General features: G+C 40.7%; 3 protein-coding genes across 3 annotated transcripts in view; 2 read left to right on the top strand and 1 right to left on the bottom strand.

The window, feature by feature from the left end:
- The window catches only part of LOC120058433 (F-box-like/WD repeat-containing protein TBL1X), a 42,702-nt gene extending 40,646 nt beyond the window's left edge, over positions 1–2,056 (top strand). The window contains exon 15 of the mRNA XM_039007086.1: positions 91–2,056. Coding sequence (XP_038863014.1) covers positions 91–117 — 27 coding nt within the window. The 3' untranslated portion in view covers positions 118–2,056. The remainder of the gene's footprint in view (positions 1–90) is intronic.
- Positions 2,057–3,239: 1,183 nt separating this feature from the next.
- On the bottom strand, positions 3,240–15,220 carry LOC120058086 (G-protein coupled receptor 143-like). Its single transcript, XM_039006562.1, has 9 exons — positions 14,965–15,220; positions 12,655–12,764; positions 11,769–11,863; positions 8,976–9,068; positions 8,296–8,405; positions 6,233–6,341; positions 5,322–5,439; positions 4,894–5,161; positions 3,240–3,343 (listed from the first exon to the last, which is right to left on the bottom strand). Exons 1-9 carry the CDS (start codon positions 15,218–15,220, stop codon positions 3,240–3,242), a joined length of 1,263 nt encoding a protein of 420 aa, XP_038862490.1.
- A 2,517-nt stretch (positions 15,221–17,737) lies between these two features.
- Positions 17,738–19,908, top strand: LOC120057961 (ankyrin repeat and SOCS box protein 9-like). The gene is made up of 4 exons (XM_039006444.1): positions 17,738–17,985; positions 18,116–18,195; positions 18,553–18,660; positions 19,294–19,908. The coding sequence occupies exons 1-4, from the start codon at positions 17,892–17,894 to the stop codon at positions 19,483–19,485; spliced, it is 474 nt and encodes a 157-aa protein (XP_038862372.1). The 5' UTR covers positions 17,738–17,891; the 3' UTR covers positions 19,486–19,908.
- Positions 19,909–23,002: the final 3,094 nt, after the last annotated feature.

Below are 23,002 nucleotides of genomic sequence, written 5' to 3'. Positions count from 1 at the left end.
AGGACCAATGCTTTCAGAAGTGCATGGGGTGAAACCAAAATATTCTGAAGCATAATATGTATTATTAATCATGCTATCTTTGCCCTCCAGGTATGCGTTCTCGAGCTCCGGAAATAGAATCCTGGCAGTGATTTTGAAGATGGACCCTGGAATGTGCAGACAAAATGCCTTCTGCTATCAGCAAACACACTCTAATAGTTCAAAGCAGGCCTGGCAACGTGGAGGACAACCTCAGAGTGGACACAGGAGACCAACAAAAACCCTTTTTCTAACTAGCACAACCTACTCAATGGATTTGTGTCTCTTGTTTGAGACCACAAAGAAAATCTGCTGGGTTAATTAATCCACAGGACTGGACTAAATCTAATAATTGTTGTTCAGCCATGCTTTAAAAGGTGCCTAAAGAGGAAGTGAAATGACCACCTACCCCTGCTGTTATTTGGCTAGGGCCTGAATCATGGAGGGTTTGCCGAGGTTTGGGTGTGTTTGGGGTCATATTGTGAGAGAAAGGTTGTGTTTTAGAACTTATCTAAGCACATGTTAACCCTATGGTGTCCTGAGTTGAGAAACAATGTGGGAGACATGAGGAGAGTGACATTGTTACTGGCCTCCTCAAATATGATGATTAAGTTGTCCTGAGTGGGAAATGGTTTCTGTTTCAAGAGCTCTTCTTGCAAATTTTTCTGAAATGGACTTTTGAGGTAGTTCTGTTCTGACATTTAATAACATCATTTCAATTAAGAAAAAACTAACTTTTAATGATGTTTTAATTCACATGAGGAAAAACAACTTTTTGTGGACATCTTTACAAGATGCAAAAAGTGGTTTATAAGTATTCTCCCTTCTGGATGTAAATTTTATGAATGTAAAGATATGTAAATTAGATGAATACACAGACTTATATACTGCGTATATATGTTTATTTACAGTACACTTTGGCGTCATCCTCTAGACGCTCAATACTGGCTAGAGATATTGCCCCTTTTCTTTGCTGATACTCAGTTACAAGACCCTGATTAAATTTAATGCATGTCAGATTTTTTTTTTCACCATGTATGTTCTTTTATTCTACCAATTATGTGTGCATTGGGTTTGTTTGTCAAGTCAGGTGGCGCTGAGGTGGACTGTAGTCATTTCACAGGACGTGTCGGTGAACTTAGTCTGTATTCAGTCCTAATGACAACCAATGAAATGGAGATCAGAACAGACAGAGAACATGATGACTGACCAGGAGAAGGAGAGACCAGGAGAAGGAGAGGAGGCTGTGAATGTTTTAATTGTGTTGTCTCAATGTTGCTTTAGTAGCAATCTGTCATCACTAGTCATCTATTGATATTCTCTAACAGCACTCCTCTGTTTGGCACCGCAAGCTATCTGACGGAAACCCAGATTACACTCTGACCGATCAATCTGATTGGAAAGTCCTGCTGTAGCTTCTAAGCTGTGATTGGTTGAATTCGGTGGAGGTCCTGATGTCTCCACTGCCTGATCTAATAGGTCAGATATGACTTCTGATTTGAGATACCTGTATAATGGGTTTAGCTTTAAATGGGGAAGTTCGTTTTGCATGGCCCATTGAACATTTTAGACCTCTCCACTGGTACTTAAGTGAAATCACCTGGGGCACCGGGCCATGCCAAACGAACTCGCCCGTTGTGTGCTGTATGTATACTTGTACTTACCATGGTCTAACGTAATATCTGTCTCTTCAAACTAACAAACTGACAATGCCTGTTTACTGGTCCCTTTTCTCTCTTTCAGTCAAGATCATTTTAAGAGCAATGTGTGAAGTGCACTTTTTCAGAAGGTAGGATCAGCTTTAGTTTGGATTTGTGATGAAAGGGGAAGGCCAGCATTTTTATTTCTTGTTTTTTACGACATAATCGGGCGTTGATGGATGGATGGTTCATTGTCTTGACTTATTTTTTGTTGCTGCTGAGAGCCATTATTGTCTGTGTCAGACTGAGAATCGGACTGTGGTTGGTGGCCATCTTGGCATGCTGAGAAGCCCAGTGTGGAATAAAATGCTGTGACTGACAGCGATCACTCTCCCCCACCCAGTCTAGGGTATGGTCATCTGTTTCCAAGGCTAAACAATGAAATCACATTATGTCTCAAATAAAGCACTCTATTTTGATATTAGAAAACACTTTCCTTGTATTGTTGGGTTCTTGTCATTTCCCTTTACATGTGGCTTAATGTATAGCATTATTATGATAATGTGCATATGGGGAGGTAGATATTTAGTGTCAGTGTAGTACTTTATCAGATACTTCATGTGATCATTTAACTCATGACACATCAAACTTGAAAGAAATTACAAAATGCTTACCCTCCTTCAACTTGGGTTAAAGATAACACTATCACAAAACTTCAATTGCTCAATGTTTAATACTGTATAAAATAGAACCAAAGTACAAGGTTAACAATGTAACGTTCAAAACCTTATCTACAAATCGTTTACCTATAAACAACATCTCAGGTAGAGATATATTCCCGTTCGTTTATGCTTTTGGGGGCTACTTATGTGCACAAGTCATACATGCATACGTACAGTATACTGGGTCTGCTGATGTGTTGAATGGAATACATGCTTCTGGAGTAATTAAGGCACATTTTTAAAAGGCAGCTTCTAGGTTCACCAATAGTCAATTGTACAAACCTGACATTTCTTATCTGATTTGAACATGAGACACCGTGAGGTAGCCTTGAGGACTATTCCATTACTGTACAGTTGATGGTTCAGTAGCGTAACGCCAATGGTGATTAGGAGGGCTGTGTGTTCCGTGCTGAGGCAAATTAACTGGCAAACCCTTTGGGGCCTGTCATATGGACACCAGAGATATGAGAAGCAGATGGACGGCCAAGTGTGTCATGTTGTTCTGTGATAACAAACCTTTAACCATGCTACAGTAGTAATGAAATGGCAATCCTAAAGAGAAAAAAAACTGAAATGGTACAGGTAGACAGACCATTTTTAACACTGCTGGTTGATCTAGAGGGGCGTCTATGGGTTCATGGTTTTCCAACGGAGATCAGGGACAGGGTCTAACATTGCGTCCCAAATGGCACCCTATTCCCTATATAGTGCACTACTTTTGACCAGAACCCTATGGCCCATGGTCAAAGTAGTGCACTGTATAGGGAATAGGGTGCCATTTGGGATGCGAACTAAAACATGGGGCAAAGACGAGGTGCAGAGAGTGGAGGCTGGCAGCAGGTTTTGCAGGTGGCTCCAGCTAGTGCCTTGCAGAGCTCCCCAACGATTCTCCATCTGCGTCTATCTCCTCATAGTCTCGGTGCTCAGTGGAAATGTGGATTTCAATTGTACTAGACTCTGAACCTAGCAAGACAAAATAGGGGATAGGGGAGATGACCGAGTTAAGGCGGGTATATATATCCCTTCTCTTACACTTCAAATCAAAACTCCCAAGTCTCTAAAATTAACAAGTCCTCTGCTGCAGCTGTCTTCATTCAAGGCATGCACAACACCTTCATACAAGTAGCATATCTCTTACCATTGCGATTTTTTAAAAACAGGTTAGACAAGACTGTATTTACATGTGTTATGGGTTAAAATATATGTTTGGATCCTCTTGTTAACCCCCCCCCCCCAAAAAACAAGCCGAACAAATTTCCAACACAACTCTATATCGAAACGTAAATATAAGATCCTTGAGAGCCATAATACAAATTCATAAACAAGAAACACTAAAGCCTTGAAAGTTGTTCTTTATTTCATGAGGAGTTTTCATTAAGAAGCCAGGATCACTGTCTCAGATCCTGAACAACAATCAAAAACATTAAATATCTGTGTACATTTTCTTGAAATTGTGCACCGAAACATCTCACTAAGGGCTAGATTCTATCAGATCCGAACTAGCTGACACCCGCATAGCGGTTGTTTTGGCTGTGTCGGCGGAGGAACTGCGTTAGAGTTGTCAAATCCAAAAGCGTATCCTTGCGTTAGGTTAACCAGAAGACTTTATAATCTAACAAATCCCACGCTACAAGTTCAAACACTCGAATGCGTGATTTTCTATTGTCTACACCTCGATTAGACTGATAGGCTATAAATTAACATGAAACCATGTATTTGCCTACACTTCCTATCAACATTTTGAACTTCTAACACAGTAGGGATAATGAGGAAGAGAGTGGTTTGTGACACACTAGGCAGCCGCTGAAATGTGTCAGCTCATACGACAGTTACACCTCTAACATCGCCAAAACATTGCTATGCGGATGTCTGCCAATGCGGGTTAACGCTAAATCTGATTGAATCATAACCTAAGTCTGCTTAAATAGTAGAACATAAAAATAAAAAAGAAACAAAAACATAAATTTCTCCCAAAAGACATTATATATTTTTGTCCTCACTTAATTGTAATATAACCATGTGAGAGCGTAAATATTTAACATTATGGAGTTAAAAGATGCAGCAGCACATGGCAGTTAAATACACGTTCTACTACTACACAAACAGTTCATGTCATTTCATGATGAGATCCAAAGCATTTCTGTCCCTGGTCATTTCTCCTGGCTCAGACCATCATCCTCTATAATACATAATCTAAACTGGTCCTGGTGGACAATCTCCAACAGTAATATATTTTTCAAAACTGGATTTACTAAGGAAAACTTTGCCCGGTGAGTGAGGCCATTCCCTATGAGTCTGAAGTCATCTATAACTTTATAATCTAAAACCAAATCCATACTTGCTGGTATGATATGAAACAAACTGAGTGCGGCTTTATTGGCAGCACCATGCACTGCAGAATGTAACGTTAGATGATGATGCCCAGCGTGTGTACAACAGGTTTCACCAGCCTTGATACACTGGGGAGTTACCATTGCCATTCTCCCCGCTCTGCAGCCACACATGCCCTTTACCTTCTGATAGGACGCTGATGGCGTCGGAGGCCGGCTGCCCGTTGCCTGTCATGTTCTTGCCTGTCATGTTCTTGGCCTCCTGGACATGGCTCTGGTAGAGCAGGGTGGAGCCCACGATGGGGTTGTAGCCCCCCACGTTAGCCGCCGAGGTGGAGGCTGAGTCCCAGGCCAGCTCCCTCCTCTTCTGCAGGCTGCAGTCCACTTTGAAGCCCGTCCAGCCATGGAAGGCCAACGTGTTGAGGAAGCCTGACATGGGGTTCAAGATCCCCTGGAAACAGTAGAACACAGCACAGAGACCTTCAGATATGAACAAACCTGAGCCTTCAGAATAACACACTTATATTGGTGCTGGACTGGTTTGCTGTACAAATGAAAACTTCTTGCCAAGATCGTTTACTATGAAGTAAATGTATTGACAGTGAACCCACCATGATAAACCATGTGATGAGGGCTACGTTTCGTATATTCTTCAAGTCACCAGCTTTTATATCTGTCTGCATCTCCAGGTAAAACAGAAGGCTTTCATTGATGATATTGGGAAGCCAGCTGAAAAGTGGGAATCATGATAAAGGTATCGTACATTAATGTCAGGAAAGCATACTGAATGTCAATACTTTTTTATTATGAATCTTATTTTTCATTATGAAAATTAGTTAAGTTCCTTTACTGACTGGACAGATTCACCCAGGGCTAGCTACAATATGGCAAATTAGGTCTCTATGGCTGCATTTACACAGGTAGACCAATTCTGATATTTTTTCCACTAATTGGTCTTTTGACCAATCACATCAGATCTTTTCACATCAGATCTTTCTCAGAGCTGATCTGATTGGTCAAAAGACCAATTAGTGAGAAAAAAATATCAGAATTGGGCTGCTTGTGTAAACACAGCCTTAAAGTAATTTATAAAAAGTGTAGTAAAAAAAGTGCCAGTTCTTCAATTTTGAAACGTGGATCTTAGAATTCAAGGGCCTCTGCAGCTCTCCATAATGTTCGGAAAACGCTTTTTAGAAATAAATGGATTTACACTACCGCATTATAAGTATGACCTCTTTGAGGAAGGTCATGGACTTTATGAAAAAAGGTCACACATAAGCCATTCTCCAGCATTGCCAGGAAACACAGTTGCCTTAACTTAATCAAATTTAAGTTTACTTTATTGCCAGGAGCTGTAATATAGATTCCTCCATAACCCATTTACTTGCCGTCAAGTTTTGTATGCTGTTTGGCTAACACAATATAATAGAAGACAGGATAAATGTTATAGACTACATACTATGTATCCCACAATGGCATGCATTATTCTGGTCTTTCTCTTAGATAAAGACAAGTTTCTTACCAAATAAAGAAAACCAGCATGATTTTGAAGAAGCGTATTTTTATCTCTGTTCCCAGGCGTCTCTCGTTTTCTGTGTAGATCCCTTGTCGTCCTTTCAATAATGATGTCACTGAATGGAAAAAAAACGAAGGTTCACATTCTTTCTTTCTGGTTTTACAATAATCACAGAATGTTTCTTCTGAAAAATAATAGCTATAAAAGATTGAACCCATTTAAACACATCTCTGTAGGACTCTACATTTAAATACAATAGAGCTGTTAGTATTTACAGTTGAATTCTGAATTTTACATAGCCAAATACATTTAAACTCAGTTTTTCACAATTCCTGACATTTAATCCTAGTAAAAATTCCCTGTCTAAGGTCAGTTAGGATCACCACTTTATTTTAAGAATGTGAAATGTCAGAATAATAGTAGAGAGAATTATTTATTTCAGCTTTTTTTTCTTTCATCACATTCCCAGTGGGTGAGAAGTTTACATACACTCAATTAGTATTTGGTAGCATTGCCTTTAAATTGTTTAACTTGGGTCAAACGTTTCGGGTAGCCTTCCACAAGCTTCCCACAATAAGTTGGGTGAATTTTGGCCCATTCCTCCTGACAGAGCTGGTGTAACTGAGACAGGTTTGTAGGCCTCCTTGCTCACACACACTTTTTCAGTTCTCTCCACAAATGTTCTACGGGATTGAGGTCAGGGCTTTGTGATGGCCACTCCAATACCTTGACTTTGTTGTCATTTTGCCAAAACTTTGGAAGTATGCTTGGGGTCATTGTCCATTTGGAAGACCCATTTGCGACCAAGCTTTAACTTCCTGACCGATGTCTTGAGATGTTGCTTCAATATATCAACATAATTTTCCTCCCTCATGATGCCATCTATTTTGTGAAGTGCACCAGACCCTCCTGCAGCAAAGTACCCCCACAACGTGATGCTGCCATCCCCGTGCTTCCCGGTTGGGATGGTGTTCCTCGGCCTTCAAGCCTCCCACTTTTTCTTCCAAACATAACGATGGTCATTATGGCCAAACAGTTCTATTTTTGTTTCATCAGACCAGAGGACATTTCTCCAAAATGTACGATCTTTGTCCCCATGTGCAGTTGCAAACCGTAGTCTGGCTTTTTATGGCAGTTTTTGAGCAGTGGCTTCTTCCTTGCTGAGTGGCCTTTCAGGTTATGTCGATATAGAACTCGTTTTACTGTGGCTATAGATACGTTGGTACCTATTTCCTCCAGCATCTTCACAAGGTCCTTTGCTGTTGTTCTGGGATTGATTTGCACTTTTAGCACCAAAGTACGTTCATCTCTAAGAGACAGAACGCGTCTCCTTCCTGAGCGGTATGATGGCTGCGTGGTCCCATGGTGTTTATACTTGCGTACTATTGTTTGTACAGATGAACGTGGTACCTTCAGGCATTTGGAAATTGCTCCCAAGGAGGAACCAGACTTGTGGAGGTCTACAATTTTTTTTCTGAGGTCTTGGCTGATTTCTTTTGATTTTCCCATGATGTCAAGCAAAGAGGCACTGAGTTTGAAGGTAGGCCTTGAAATACATCCACAGGTACACCTCCAGTTGACTCAAATGGTGTCAATTAGCCTATCAGAAGCTTCTAAAGCCATGACATCATTTTTGGGAATTTTCCAAGCTGTTTAAAGGCACAGTCAACTTAGTGTATGTAAAATTCTGACCCACTGGAATTGTGATAGAGTGAATAATAAGTGAAATAATCTGTCTGTAAACAATTTTTGGAAAAATTACTTGTGTCATGCACAAAGTAGATGTCCTAACCGACTTGCCAAAACTATAGTTTGTTAACAAGAAATTTGTGGAGTGGTTGAAAAACGAGTTTTAATGACTCCAACCTAAGTGTATGTAAACTTTCAACTTCAACTGTATCTATGTATGAAATATCTGATATGAGTGTGCCTGTGGATGCGGCCTGTGGGCCATGGTCAAAAGTAGTACTCTAAATAGGGAATAGGGTGCCATTTGGGACGCATATTTCCTGTCCAAGACTCTGAATCATAAAGAGCTAGCCAGCAACAGAGGGGCAGTTTGAACTGACCTGCAGACACAGTCCTGGCGAACAGCGTAGGGTTGACTATAAGCACCAGCAGTAGAGGAGCGTAGGTAGTGATGTAGTGAGGAATGGCATGCTGCAGGCCATTCTCACAGCTGCAACACGAGAGAGCACACTGAGGGAAAGGCACTGCACATCACACAACCTTACATGTATCCTCCAGGCATGGGGGAAGGATCACAGGAGGTAGCAGTACAGAGACATGTTGGGTTAGCACACCACAATCCTCAGTCATTTAAAGGTGTAGTTCAGGATTTTGGCAATGAAGCTCTTTATCTACTTTTCAGAATCATATGAACTCGTGGATACAATGTTCATGTAATTGCATCTAACTTCCTTCATACTGGACGCAGATACAGTACATAAAAATCGTAAGTTAATTTGACTCTGGGGAAGTAGATAACGGGCCTCATTGCCAAAGTCCCGAACTATCCCTTTAACTACAATAGGGCTATTGACTGTCAGTGTACAGCACAGGTCTTGGAATGCACATGAAACTGGTCTAACATCAAGGATCCTGAGACAATGTTCACTCCTCCAAGTATCTTGACAGTCAGCAGTCCAGTAAATGTTATCACAACTTCACAAGCCTACATTTTCAATGTGATTCATGACAACACAAACTTGATGTCACAGACACAGCCAATGGAGAGCTGTTGACATACCTGGAGATGGATGGGTAGTAGAGCATGGCCACACCCTCCACACACAGCAACACGGCCAGACCCCATGTGATCATGTGATACAGGATGATGGTACTGACGGAACAACAAGACATCACATGTCATGGGGCCCTGTGTGTTGGTTAATTATGTCACATGACCTGGATTTTAATCTTTATTTAAAACTTTTTGGGGATAGGGGGCAGCATTTTCACTTTTGGATGAATAGCGTGCCCAGAGTGAACTGCCTCCTACTCTGTCCCAGATGCTAATATATGCATATTATTATTACTATTGGATAGAAAACACTCTGAAGTTTCTAAAACTGTTTGAATGATGTCTGTGAGTATAACATAACTCATATGGCAGGCGAAAACCTGAGAAAAATCCAACCAGGAAGTGGGATATCTGAGGTTGGTCGATTTTCAAATCAGCCCCTATTGAATGCACAGTAGGATATGGATCTGTTTGCACTTCCTACAGCTTCCACTAGATGTCAACAGTCTGTAGAACCTTGAATGAGGCTTCTACTGTGATGTGGAGCCGGATGGGAGCTGTTTGAGTCAGTGGTCTGGCAGAGAGCCCGGTCCTGGTCAGGCGCATTTCACAAGATAGCGACCTGCATTCCATTGCTTCTCTACAGACAAAGGAATTCTCCGGTTGGAACGTTATTGAATAGTTATGATAACAACATCCTAAAGATTGATTCTATACTTAGTTTGACAAGTTTCTTCAACCTGTAATATAACTTTTTGAAGTTTTCTTCCGATGTTCGGCTGGACTACTACCTGCACGAGCGTTTGGATATGTGTACTAAACGTGCTAACAAAAGTAGCTACTTGGACATAAATAATGGACATTATTGAACAAAACAACAATTTATTGTGGAACTAGGATTCCTGGGAGTGAATTCTGATGAAGATCATCAAAGGTAAGGGAATATTTATGATGTAATTTCTGATTTCTGTTGACTCCAACATGGCGGAGAAATGTTGTTTCTATCTGAGCGCCGTCTCAGATTATTGCATGGTTTGCTTTTCCGTAAAGTTTTTTTGAAATCTGACACAGCGGTTGCATTAAGAACAACTGTATCTTTAATTCTATGTAAAACATGTATCTTTCATCAAAGTTTATGATGAGTATTTATGTTATTTGACGTGGCTCTCTGCAATTTCTCAGGATATTTTGGAGGCATTTCTGAACATGGCGCCAATGTAAACTGAGGTTTTTGGATATAAATATTAACTTTATCAAACAAAACATATATGTATTGTGTAACATGACGTCCTATGAGTGTCATCTGATGAAGATCATCAAAGGTTAGTGATTCATTTTATCTCAATTTCCGCTTTTTGTGACTCCTATCTTTGGCTGGAAAAAATGGCTGTGTGTTTTTTTTGACTTGGTGGTGATCTATTATAATCATATGTTGTGCTTTCGCTGTAAAGCATTTTTGAAATCGGACACGATGGGTAGATTAACAAGATGTTTATCTTTCATTTGCTGTATTGGACTTGTTATTGTGTGAAAGTTACATATTTCCCAAAAATATTTTAGAATTTCCCGCGCTGCCTTTTCAGCGGAATGTTGTCGAGGGGTTCCGCTAGCGGAACGCATGTCCTAGACAGCTTTTTCATTTCAATTTTATTTTTATGTCAGATGGTCCAGTACCATCCTTAGACAATTGTTTTCATTTTTGATGTAATTCTAATTTCTGGAAAACGCTTAAAATAGAGGTTAAAATCCAGGTCATGTGACATGATTTACTAAAACACAGGGCACTAGTCATGATTCATGAGCCAGGCAAAGCTTTCAACACATAAACATACACTAAATGTACAAAACATTAAGGACACTGTCCTAATATTGAGTTGCACCCCCAGTTGGCTGGATGTCCTTTTGGTGATGGACCATTTCTTGATACACACGGGAAACTGTTGAGCGTGAAAAACCCAGCAGCGTTGCAGTTATTGTTTTGTCTTGCCCATTCACCCTCTGAATGGCACACATACACAATCCATGTCTCAGTTATCTTAAGGCTTAAAAATCCTTTAACCTGCTCCCCTTCATTAATACCGATTGAAGTGGATTTAACAAGTGACATCAATAAGGGATTGTACATTTCACCAGGATTCACCTGGTCAGTCTATGTCATGAAAAGAGCAGGTGTCCTTAATATTTTTTACACTCTGTGTAGTATATTTCACACAATATCTCACTGACTACATATGAGATACACGGTAACGCCCAGAGAGAAGTGGTATCAGAACTGAAGAGCAGATTTTCACATTCTCTGCCTAATGGAAGTGGCATATCATTAGGACAGTATGAATAATTAAACACAATATTTGTTTTTGCGCTACATAAGTCGCTGTGGTACTTTCCCCATCTGGAAAGACAGAAGAGTTTTATATTGAGGAGTTGCAGCTATATTATATTGTGAGATTACTGATATTATATTGATGTTCAGAGGCACATCAGAGGCAGTGGTACTTTTCCCTAACTGGAGACATAGTCAAGAGTTTTATGTCTATAGTATTTTGAGAGCAGAGGAGGCTCGTGAGGGGAGGACGGCTCATAATGAATGGAACAATATCAAACACATGGAAACCAGGTGTTTGATGTGTTTGAGACCATTCTTTTGATTCCGTTCTATTGATTCCGTTCCAGCCATTACTATGAGCCCATCCTCCCCTTTTAAAGTGCCACCAGCCACCACTGATTGAGAGAAAATATATTTGATATAGAAGTGATATAGCAAAATGTGATTGATAGCAGGAGGAGAGTATAGACTACCTGATTCCTGCAGATCTTCTGACCACAAGGAAGACATCCACAGCGTAACAGAAGGTCCACCAGAAGGATGCACTGAAGAACAGCTGGATCCACATCTGTGGAACACAAACCAGACTAAACATCAGAACAACACACTGTATATAAACCATACTGCAACAAGCATCATACAGGAGGATATTATACATGGTGCAGAATCTCTCCTTGATAAGTAACGTGATAGCTTTCTAATGTAACTAAACCTAATCTAGGTCTAATCTCGTATTTGAAATAGGCCTATGTCTGTGTCTCTGCATGTTTAAGAGCACAGGGTGGTCGGTACATGTAAGCATCTCTGCTGTGTGTCAGTGTGTCCAACACCCAAACACTGGATCAACGTTGTTAAATGCTACATGCAGAATAATTGACTTACTCAGGGAATTTCAAATTCTCTAAATAATGGTGATGGTTCAACACTCTTGACTTTCCTCAACATTCTCTGCTGTGTGCAGTGAGATGTTTTATTTTATGGTTCTTCACAACAATAACTCCTTTAAGCACCATTTTGTCATGCAAGTGACTGTTTCTAATGTAAAATACAATCTGCTAGCCCATTCCTGTCAGTACTGTATATTTGCTGAGCTCCTTTTTGTCTCAGTTTAGTTATTTAGTAGATGCTCTTATCCAGAGCAACTTAAAGGAACAATTAGGGTTAAGTGCCTTTTTCAAGGGCACATCGACTGATTTTTAACCTAAGCTCAGGGATTCAAACCAGCAACCTTTCGGTTACTGGCCCAATGCTCTTAACCGCTAGGCTACCTGCCATAACTCTTTTTCTGCCAGGTCAGGAGTTTTTCCTGGTCAGGTTACATGGTCAGGAAAAAGTCCTAGACGTGGTTATCATACGTACTGCACTGCCGACGCAGAACACCTCTGGCCACACATCGCTGTTGTTGGCCACATTGATCCCTCTGACAAGGTTGGGCATGCCCAGCCAGATGGATGACCTCATTATGATACCTGGAGGAGACAAACACAACATCTCAAAACATCTGACCGTCTCATAAAGATGTGTTTAATAAGGCTCCTGACTGTATGGACGTCAATGAGTCTCCATTGATGACACACTCAGTAGAACGGTCAAACAAATGCAACAAGGCTCAGATCACAGAAACTAAATAGAAATACACAAGGGTGATTTTTAAACATATGTCCATTAAACTGTCATCTTTGTGAGGTGGACGGAAATCACCATAGCATCATACATACCTTACAGGGTATTATACTGGAGTTAAATCCTCACTGGCTTTAATTAACACTGGAAACAGATAATGAAGCTGTTGCTTATTTGGCTCGTATTATTACACACCTTGTTAATGTGATTCTGTCATGGAATCCTTTTTATTGTGGTTACAAGTGTAATGGAAATACTAGACACGTCAGGTGATGGTTCATAAGGGCCTTTCCGCTTCCTGCATCCGATAGGGCTGCCCTGCTGCACTGTGCTATGACGCTTGGAAACATGTGAGTATACTTCAGGAACTTAACGTGATGTACTTGATGCTCAAGTGTGCTTTGGCTGAAATGTGGCATGTTGAACATATTCAAGTTGTTTTTATTAGCAGTGGGAAAACAACCATGCTTGGAGAAACTGGAACCACATACTATTCAGGTTAATTCGATTATTCTTTGACACCTTCTGTGGAAGCAAAATAACAAAGAAAGACATACCTTTGTGGGTAGAGAATGTCAAATGTATAATTTCTCACTACCAATTGATTTAACATGTTGATTTATTGTGTTCTAATGTCATTTTCCCTGTAGACAATGAAATAGGTTTTCATTGCAACAAATATATCAGCATAGTAATTTAAATGAAGAATAGAATTGATCAAACACCCTCAGTTATATACTCACAGAAGGACAGCAGTCCTCAGTTCTATACTCACAGAAGGACAGCAGTCCTCAGTTCTATACTCACAGAAGGACAGCGGTCCTCAGTTATATACTCACAGAAGGACAGCAGTCCTCAGTTCTATGCTCACAGAAGGACAGCAGTCCTCAGTTCTATACTCACAGAAGGACAGCGGTCCTCAGTTATATACTCACAGAAGGACATCAGTCCTCAGTTCTATACTCACAGAAGGACAGCAGTCCTCAGTTCTATACTCACAGAAGGACAGCAGTCCTCAGTTCTATACTCACAGAAGGACAGCAGTCCTCAGTTCTATACTCAGAAGAGGACAGCAGTCCTCAGTTCTTCTTCTCCATTAGTGTCTTATCTCTACTAGACCTTCTAGTAAAGGCCATGACTCAACTTAAAGTGCTTTGATTTAGTATGCTATCATTTTGTGTGACAAATGTCCATTTTGTGACTATTTCAGAGGGCTTCGAGGATATAAAATGTCACCAGTGACAATTCAAGCAATGTTGGCTGACTAGACTACACCTCTCACATGAGTCTAATTCTAATCTTACTATATCAAGGAATTATCCAGCACATATTCTAATTTCAAACAGTAGCCTAGGTGATGTTAAGAAACTGAAACTACTATAGTAGCTAGGCCTATAAATGGCCTCATTTAGACACTGCCAGGAGACAAATCAGTCCAATGGTTGGCTTGTGGGACTATACTGTATTTTCTTCATTGTGTATAATTGATTACCGTTATGAAAACAAGCTGGTAAGAGTCCATTCTTTCACAATGCATAAATGGTTTATTACAACTTGAAAATGTTGGCTCGTGAGTCATCATAATTAGGCTTAGCTACATGATGTGCCATGAGTAGATTTCCATGTGAGACTGAGAGCTATTACAAAATGAGCAAATTGAGCAATATGCCCAATTGTATGTGATATTTCTTATTGTTATTGTGTTACTTTTTATTTTAGGGTAAAAATTGGTAAATATTTTCTTGTTCTTGAACTGCACTTTTGGTTAAGGGCTTGTAAGTAAGCATTTCACAGTAAAGTCTACACTTGTTGCATTCGGCGCATTTGACAAATAAAGTTTGATTTGATTTGATAAGAACTGGTGTTTCACTAGCAACAATAGTAGATTCCATTGTCATATGCTATGATGAACCATTAAAAAGTTCAGAGTAAAGTAGGCTGACACAATTCTAAACTTGGTGTACGCCTACAGCTTTGATTAAACTCTCCATCGTATCGGCAGTGACGTGAAAAGTGTTGATGAAAAGTAACGGGACATTTCCTTACCTGTACATCCCAGAATATCACATATGCTGATGATAAACAATATTCTCGACGAAGACGCTGGCTTGGGAAGAGGGTACTGTCCAAGGCGTCTGTAACCCCTACGTTTGGGCAAAAGTTGTAATATAGAAAATATCAAACTTAAACCTGCGCTACCAATGCAAATGGCGCTAAAGAAGAGGGGCTGAAAAGTAATAACAAATTCAGTCGATGCGTCTCTGTTTGGGCAGCAGAACGTCTCCAGCCTTGGGGATGCCATCATGGGCTAGATGCAGAAAAGCAGGCTACGGTGTCAGGGGAGAAAATAAAGGGAAATTCATTCATTTAGTCATGGTATGAGCTGCTCCTGGTGAAAATCACGGGTTGAATCATCATGTGCTTCTATTTAATCTTTCCAGTTAGGGTCTAACTGCCCCACATTGGTAAGAGCCTACAAAAAGAATGTTGCTCCAACATTTGGAGTAAAAAGGCTTACTCTTTGTTCATTTACATTTTTCCAACAAGTTATCCAAGCCTCTATAATATTAAGTATAAATTGCATTATGAGTGTATGAAAACGTGAAAATAAGAGTGAATCAATGTGTGTTCAGGAAGAGACTGTGACTCACCTTTAATAAATAGCAGAGGCTGTAGTCCTGGTGGAAAATATGAAATGCACAGTATGCAAACTTTTTCATTTTCTACAACAATTTACCCAATTATACAAGAACATGTGATCATATGCAGTCGTTTAGAGTGGTTTGAATGTAGGTAGGCTACATTCGAAAGTTGAAATACAGTAGCAAAGTTAAAAGGCCCTACCCTGTCCAGACAGATAGATTATGAACACCCTACTGCACAGCCCCTTGGCCTGAGTAGGTAGGGAGCTGCTGCATTCCAACTCTTAAGAACCAGAAAAGCAGGTGCGGAAAGGATTTGTGGAACAAAACAAAGGAGCTATGAATATGCATTGATTACAGAGAGGGCATTGAGTGGGTTTATGCAATGATAAACTATTCTAATCCATGCCCTTTCTCTGACAAGGCACAAGTAATTTATGTGTTAGGTTTACAGTGGCAGGGATTATATCAACATAATTTACTCCTGAGGTACTGACGTGTTGCACCCTCTACAACCCTGCTGGTCATCTATGAACAATTGAACATCTTGAAGAACAATTTGGCCTTAATGGCCATGTACTCTTATAATCTCCATCCGGCACAGCCAGAAGAGGACTAGCCACCCCTCAGAGCCTGGTTCCTCTCTAGGTTTCTCCCTATGCCTTTCTAGGGAGTTTTTCCTAGCCACCGTGTTTCTACTGCTGATGTAAAAAAGACTTTATAAATACATTTGATTGATAGATTGATAGTAGGCTATTTGATTTTGCAGCATCCCCCTGGAGAGCTCTCTCTCTTCTCTCTCTGTCTCGTTCTCCCTCTGAACAAACCTCTCTCTGCTACTGTCATCTGATGGTGGATCAGATGACAGTAGTAATAACTTCTAACTTCTAATAACTTCTAAAGAATGCTTTCATCTGGACTGTCCTTGGGATAGAGAATCACCTCGTTGCATCCATGAAGAGTGCATGTCACAGAATGCGCATAAGGAGTGCCTTGTCATGTTTTCTCACTGTCACGTGTTTGCCTCTCGATAATGTCAATGAGGCAAATTTGGGGTATTTAAAAATCAAGAAATTTATGTGGATGATTAGTTTATTATCGTGGCGGATCTGCTTTGGGCAGTGTCAGTTGTTGATAATGCCAGTGTACCTATCACAGGTGGCTGGTGGCACTTTAATTGGGGAGGACATGATTTCCATGTGTTTGATACCATTACATTTCCTCCATTTCAGCCATTATTGTGAGCCGTCCTCCCATCACCAGCTTCCTGTGGTACTTATGTATAATCTCGGTTATCCCAGAACTAAAGTCTCACGTAACTGGTGGGTTGCTCAATTTATGTTTATGTAGTCTGTCCACGAAAAAGGAACCTATGCCAGACAATGCAGTAAGTAAGTATTTCTGGTGCATTTCCTCTAAGACAACATTGTATCCTCCAAATGGAAAAAGTAGGGAGCATAAATTGGTTTTTGGCAAATTTCTCTCTCTTGCAAATCTCTGTGAGCCTTGAATTCCTCCTTGTAAAATGTTGCCATTTAGAAGCCTATCCAGCCAGCTATTTGAACTGCATTTCTTTCCAATAACACACAGGTTTTTTGGAAACTTGCAAGTAGGCCTAAACTCTGCATCTACAGCTGATGAATGGCCACTCATGGAAAAGTACTCCTCCATTTAAACCATGGCTTTACAGTTTGTATCCAACACCTCAGAGAGCAAAGTGTGTGTCACACAGGGTGTTGACACAATAACCCAAACTATGAAAACAAACATGTCACTGCAAATCCGATTTCTATGTATCTTTCCAGCCCCAACTCTCTCTTCCTCTCCTTCCCCCTCTCCCCCCTCTATATTTCTTCATCAAGACCCCTCCTTCCCTCTCTCCCTCCCTCTTATACTGGACCCGTCTTATAAGAGTTGCATGTTCATCTTGTCATTATTGTACTGCCGTATATTATTTATATGGTCTGTCTTTGAGTGAACTGTTTGTGATGACAGTGTCAAGTTACGAACCTGCTCGACAGGCTTCCACTCACTCTCTCTGCCCCACCATTGGTTCTTAATAAGCACCATGTGCACTGTAAAAACCAGCCCAGCAGGGCATTCAAACCCACTTCCTGCATCGCAGACTCTGAGTCTGGTCGGAAATGACATCACAGGCTCTGAGTTGGGGCCTGATGCCAAAAACACCCCCAAAACAGTTCAGGAACAGACGGGTACAGATTAATTTTGACACCAACGACAGGTGACAGTCCAGTTGCTGATGTTACAAAACCGATGGTGCAGACAGACTACTAGACTGCTGTCTGATTTGAGGAACTCTATTTGTAAACAATGAGACAGGCCACAGGACACAGCAGTGACAACCAGAGGAAGAATGAAACTCAGACTGGTTCTGTTGTGTTTCTCTCCAACCCTTTGATGAGTGGTGAGTAGTAGTAGACTGCTTGGTGAGATCGACAAAGTATCCACTTGTCTATATCCATGCTTTGGCTAATGAATTTATGTATGTACTGTATCTGTGAATGATCCTATGCGTGTTGTTTATATTTTGTAAGATATTGAGTCAGATTGGTCCCCCATTCATGATGCAGCCTACAATGGACGTGTTCTCACACTGAGAAACCTAATAGCTCAGGTAAGGAAGGCACAGCCAGGCCTGTTATAATATGGACTGGCAAGGAGCCAACCGTTATTATACAAGCTCATGCCTGCAGGCGTCAGTTAAACTGATATTTGTTATTTCTGTTTATAAAGTAACAGTAGCCTTACCATCATCTGCAGAATGGGACTGTAGATGGAATGTATCACTTAAGCACAGTATTATACAACGGACAGCTTAGAAATGCTGCACATTTCAAAGCAATTTTAATATGGGGAGTGGAATTTCTGAATAAGCTTAAAAATGTATGTCTATTGTTGATTGAGGTAATTGCAGAGGGAATAGGGTTGGTTTTGATGTTTTATTGTTGTCATGTTTCTTTCTTCGTCACAGGGAACGTGTGTCAACCTGGCCACTCTAGAAAGAGTCTCTCCCCTTCATGGAGCATGTCTGCAGGGACACACTGCCTGTGCCAAGTTACTGATAGAAAATGGGGCCAATGTGAGTAAGGAATTCCACTCTATCTGCACCATCTCTGGCTGATTTTAAGACTCACACAACACAAGATTGTATACATGTTTATTGACATGAGTTTGATTGAATTTAATCATACAAGCGCCATGCTCTACCAACTGAGCTACAAATGACCACTCTCAATGTATAACAAACAAAGTCCAAGAACAGGCAGACCACCCTGAATATGGGTTAGATTATGAAGATATTAGGCGATTAATCACACACAATCCTTGCCACTTTGACATTATTAGCACAAATCTGTAGACAACAATAGCCCTACTGTTGAATTCATCTGTACGCTGAGTAAGAAGTCACATTTCAATAACTTAACTGTTGAATAGTCTACTACATTTTAGTTATAAGAAGGCACTGAGCGAAAATGAAAAACCACTGATGCACTCTCCATGTAGGTGTATACACTACCATTCCTAGACACACTGACACAGTAGTATGCTTACAATGTGACAGACAGTGGAGTGTTAACCTTCTCAGCAGGCTGTCACCAGTACTTTTGTTGGTTTTGATAGGATGGGAGAGGAATGCGGCAAGATGTATTGGATGTAAGATAAGAGCTGTTCAGTAGAGCTGATGAGTGCATGTTGTTGTCTGCGGTACCAGGTGAACGTCCCCACGTTGGAGCAGACCACCCCCCTGTCAGAGGCCTGTGCCCGGGGCCACGTGGCCTGTGTGACCCTGCTCCTCCAGCACGGAGCCTTACCCGAAGGATACAGCCTCTCAGCCTCCCCCATCCACCAGGCCGCAGCCAAAGATTATGGGTCATATTCTGAAGGACAGACTACCAATAGATAGATAGATCCTCTGTGGTTAGGGTAGCAAAATTCTGGGAACTTTCAATAAATTCCCTGGTTTTCTAGAATTCCTTGTTGGAGATTACAGATTTCCGGCTTAATAATCCCTTCTGACTCTGGGAATCCCCCAACCGGGATTTGGGGAAAACCAGGGAATTTTTTTGAAAGTTCCTGGAATTTTGCAACCCTATCAGTGGTGCATCAGCCAAGGCGGTAGCCACGTGATTCACTGAAGACTGCACTGCAGCTTGTGCCAAAGTAATAAAGGGAAAACCCCGTAGAGATGACAAAATGTTGCCGAAAATAACATAATGAAGGGATCATAATGCGTGTTTTTTTTCTCTCAAAGGTTCATATACAGTAGCTACAGCACTTTGACAAAGATGAAAGTCAAAACGTGTCAGCTTTTATAAAATAAAAAAGAGCACCATTACCTAAAAATGTACTGTTGTTGCGGTAATTTATGGGAGATGCGTTCATCTTTCCTTTTTTGTAATACTTAGGAGCAAGAGCAATTTGTTAAGCCATGGTCACGTTCATTTATTTTGTTATGTGTAATGAGATGTATCATTCCCTAGATTTAGATACAGTCAGAACTTTTTCAAAGCAGGTCACACGCACTGTTCTTTATTCCTTGAAGATATCTCTGTCCAGGTCACCCAGAATGCATTGAGTCTCAGGTTCATCACGGGGCAGATGTTGATCAACACACTGACCAATCAGGCTCCCCACTCTACACTGCCTGCACCAATCAGCATCTGAGCACTGTGAAGAAATTGCTTCAGCTAGGTATGATAGTGGATTCTCTTCCATTTGTCTAGTCTAGATACTGTAGAATCTGGACTGGACATTGACCAGTGTGCTTCTATCACAAGGTTCTGCTGTATATAATACATTTTACCAAGATAGCCACGGCACATTAAGTACACTACATGACCAGTAGTGTCGAACGCCTCATTCCCAAATCATGGGCATTATAATGGCGTTAGTCCCCCCTTTGCTGCTATAATAGCCTCCACTCTTCTGGGAAGGATTTCCACTAGATGTTGGAACATTGCTGTGGGGACTTGCTTCCATTGAGACACAATAGCATTAGTGAGATCGGGCACTGATGTTGGACGATTAGGCCCGACTCGCAGTCGGCATTCCAATTCAACACGAAGGTGTTCGATGGGGTTGAGGTCAGGGTTTTGTGCAAGCCAGTCAAGTTCTTCCACAACGATCTCAACAAATAATTTCTGTATGGACCTCACTTTGTGCATGGGGGCGTTGTCATGTTGAAAGAGAAAAGGGCCTTCCCAAAACAGTTTGGGAGTTGTGCAAAGCTGTCATCAAGGCAAAGGGTGGCTACTTTGAAGAATCTCAAATATAAAATATATTTTCATTTGTTTAAAACTTTTTTCCTTACTACATGATTCCATATGTGTTATTTAATAGTTTTGATGTCTTCACTATTATACTACAATGTAGAAAATAGTAAAAATAAAGAAAACCCTGTAATGAGGGTTGACTAGTACTGTATACTGTAGGTTGAGGCTTATTCACCTAAGGCACTCATATGACATTTACTGTGCATACAAAATCCATACATGTTCCACACAATATCCATAAATATACGCTCTCGGTCAGGTGCTAGTGTGAACAGCAGTAAGGATGGGGACTCTCCTCTGAACACGGCAGTCTGTCTGTCCAACCCTGAGCTGATGTCTGTTCTGCTGGAGCATGGGGCTGACTGCAGCAGCAGAGACACACAGGGCAAACAACCCCTGGACCTGGCCTCTTGCACAGCCCCGTGGAGAAAATAGTGCTGGGCCACAGAGGAGGTAGCTAGTCCCCCAATGGATCTATCTGATACACAACATTTTGGTGGTGTTTTGAACTGCTTGTGTACTTCAAATTAAACCTGTCATACATATGTTAGTGTTTGTGAAATACTTATTTGTTCTTGCATTGTGATACCATGATATAGTAATAGATTTTGATACTATTTACATTGTTCTTGTATCATTTACAACAGCTAACCCTGAAAACGTCTTTCTGTCGTTCTAAATTATATCCGTTTCTTCTTGGATGCCTGGCCACGAGTGTCTGATGCAGCTGTGTCGACTGTCCACCAGGAAGATTTTGGGAAAGGCCAGACTTAGTTCAATCCATGGTCTCCAGATCCCCACGAACTGAAACAATACCTGCTGTACCAATCAGATCTATTGGGTACATCCATAAAATGAAGGAAAAAAAGTTCTATCTCAATGCATTTCTACTTTCGGTCCATAGGTGGCACCCTAACACAAGCATCTTTGGACAGAGGACAAACACTTTAATGTGAACGTTGATTGGTGGGATTGTTTGTGCCATATCTTGAAAAATGAAAGATATGAGAAAGAAGAGAGAACTTGAGATTTTATGCATTCATTTGTGCATAAATAAATGAATACGTCTACTGTCACTTGAAGAAAGAACAGGAACAGTGGACATATGGACTTTGTTATGTAAAAAGGAGATCAGGGTTCATTGCATATCTACATATAAATGAAGTGGTGTGAATATATCTCAGCATTTTATGTAAAAAGGAGAGCAGGGTTCATTGTCTATCTAGATATCGATGAAGTGGTGTGACTTTATCTCAGCAAGAGTTCATAAAGTTTTACTAAATTAATGCCAAATTAACATAATTATTTTTGTTCAAACAATGTTCATGGATTTTGTAACAAGCTTCGAATGTAAGTATCCATCCATGATACGTACACCCATTTATGCGTTCATCTATCCATACAATTATGTAAATATATAAGTTAATACATAGGTACACACACTATGTAGTTCTGTCCTTGTGATGTACTTGTTTAGTATTATGTATTATAAACTGGGTTGTTCGAGCCCTGAATGCTGATTGGCTGACATCCATGGTATATAAGGTCTGTATCTAGGCACTTCGCATTGCATCGTGCAGGGAACAGCCGTTAGCCGTGGTATATTGGCCAAATACCACACCCCTTATTGCTCAATTATGTTGTGTTTTATGTTTTGTTTGGACCCCAGGAAGAGTAGCTGCTGCTTTAGCACTAGATAATGGGGAGCCTAATAAAATATTTAATACACACACACACACACAGCACAGCACAGCACCATACTTAGACACAATAAAGGATTTTCTCCTGAATAAATATGTTATAACACAATTACACTCGGGCTATTCCATTCTCCCTCAAATCAGCATTCAATCAAGCCTTTGGGAAAGAAGATGCCGCCACAGGGCGTTGCCATGAATCAAGATAATCAAGGAAAACTAAAGCCAATCGCTGGGAGAGAAATGGATGCTTGGAGACACAGAAGTGTGGGTCTTTGAGAGGTTATACACTTAACCAGACTGCTATATTGATTGCCTTCTCTCTCGCTTTGTGTGGTCCACTGTATTCCTCATAATAACCCAAGAGAGAACAGTGAGGAGATGTTGAAACAAAAGGTAAAGGCAGTGTAATGAAGGATCAATCTCTGATACCTAATCTTCCATTTTAGAA

This window comes from Salvelinus namaycush, chromosome 13 (genome assembly GCF_016432855.1).
Source record: "Salvelinus namaycush isolate Seneca chromosome 13, SaNama_1.0, whole genome shotgun sequence".
In the NCBI taxonomy this organism is placed as follows: domain Eukaryota; kingdom Metazoa; phylum Chordata; class Actinopteri; order Salmoniformes; family Salmonidae; genus Salvelinus; species Salvelinus namaycush.
Note: the sequence above shows the minus strand (reverse complement) of the source record. Positions and strands in the feature narration are given on the sequence as shown.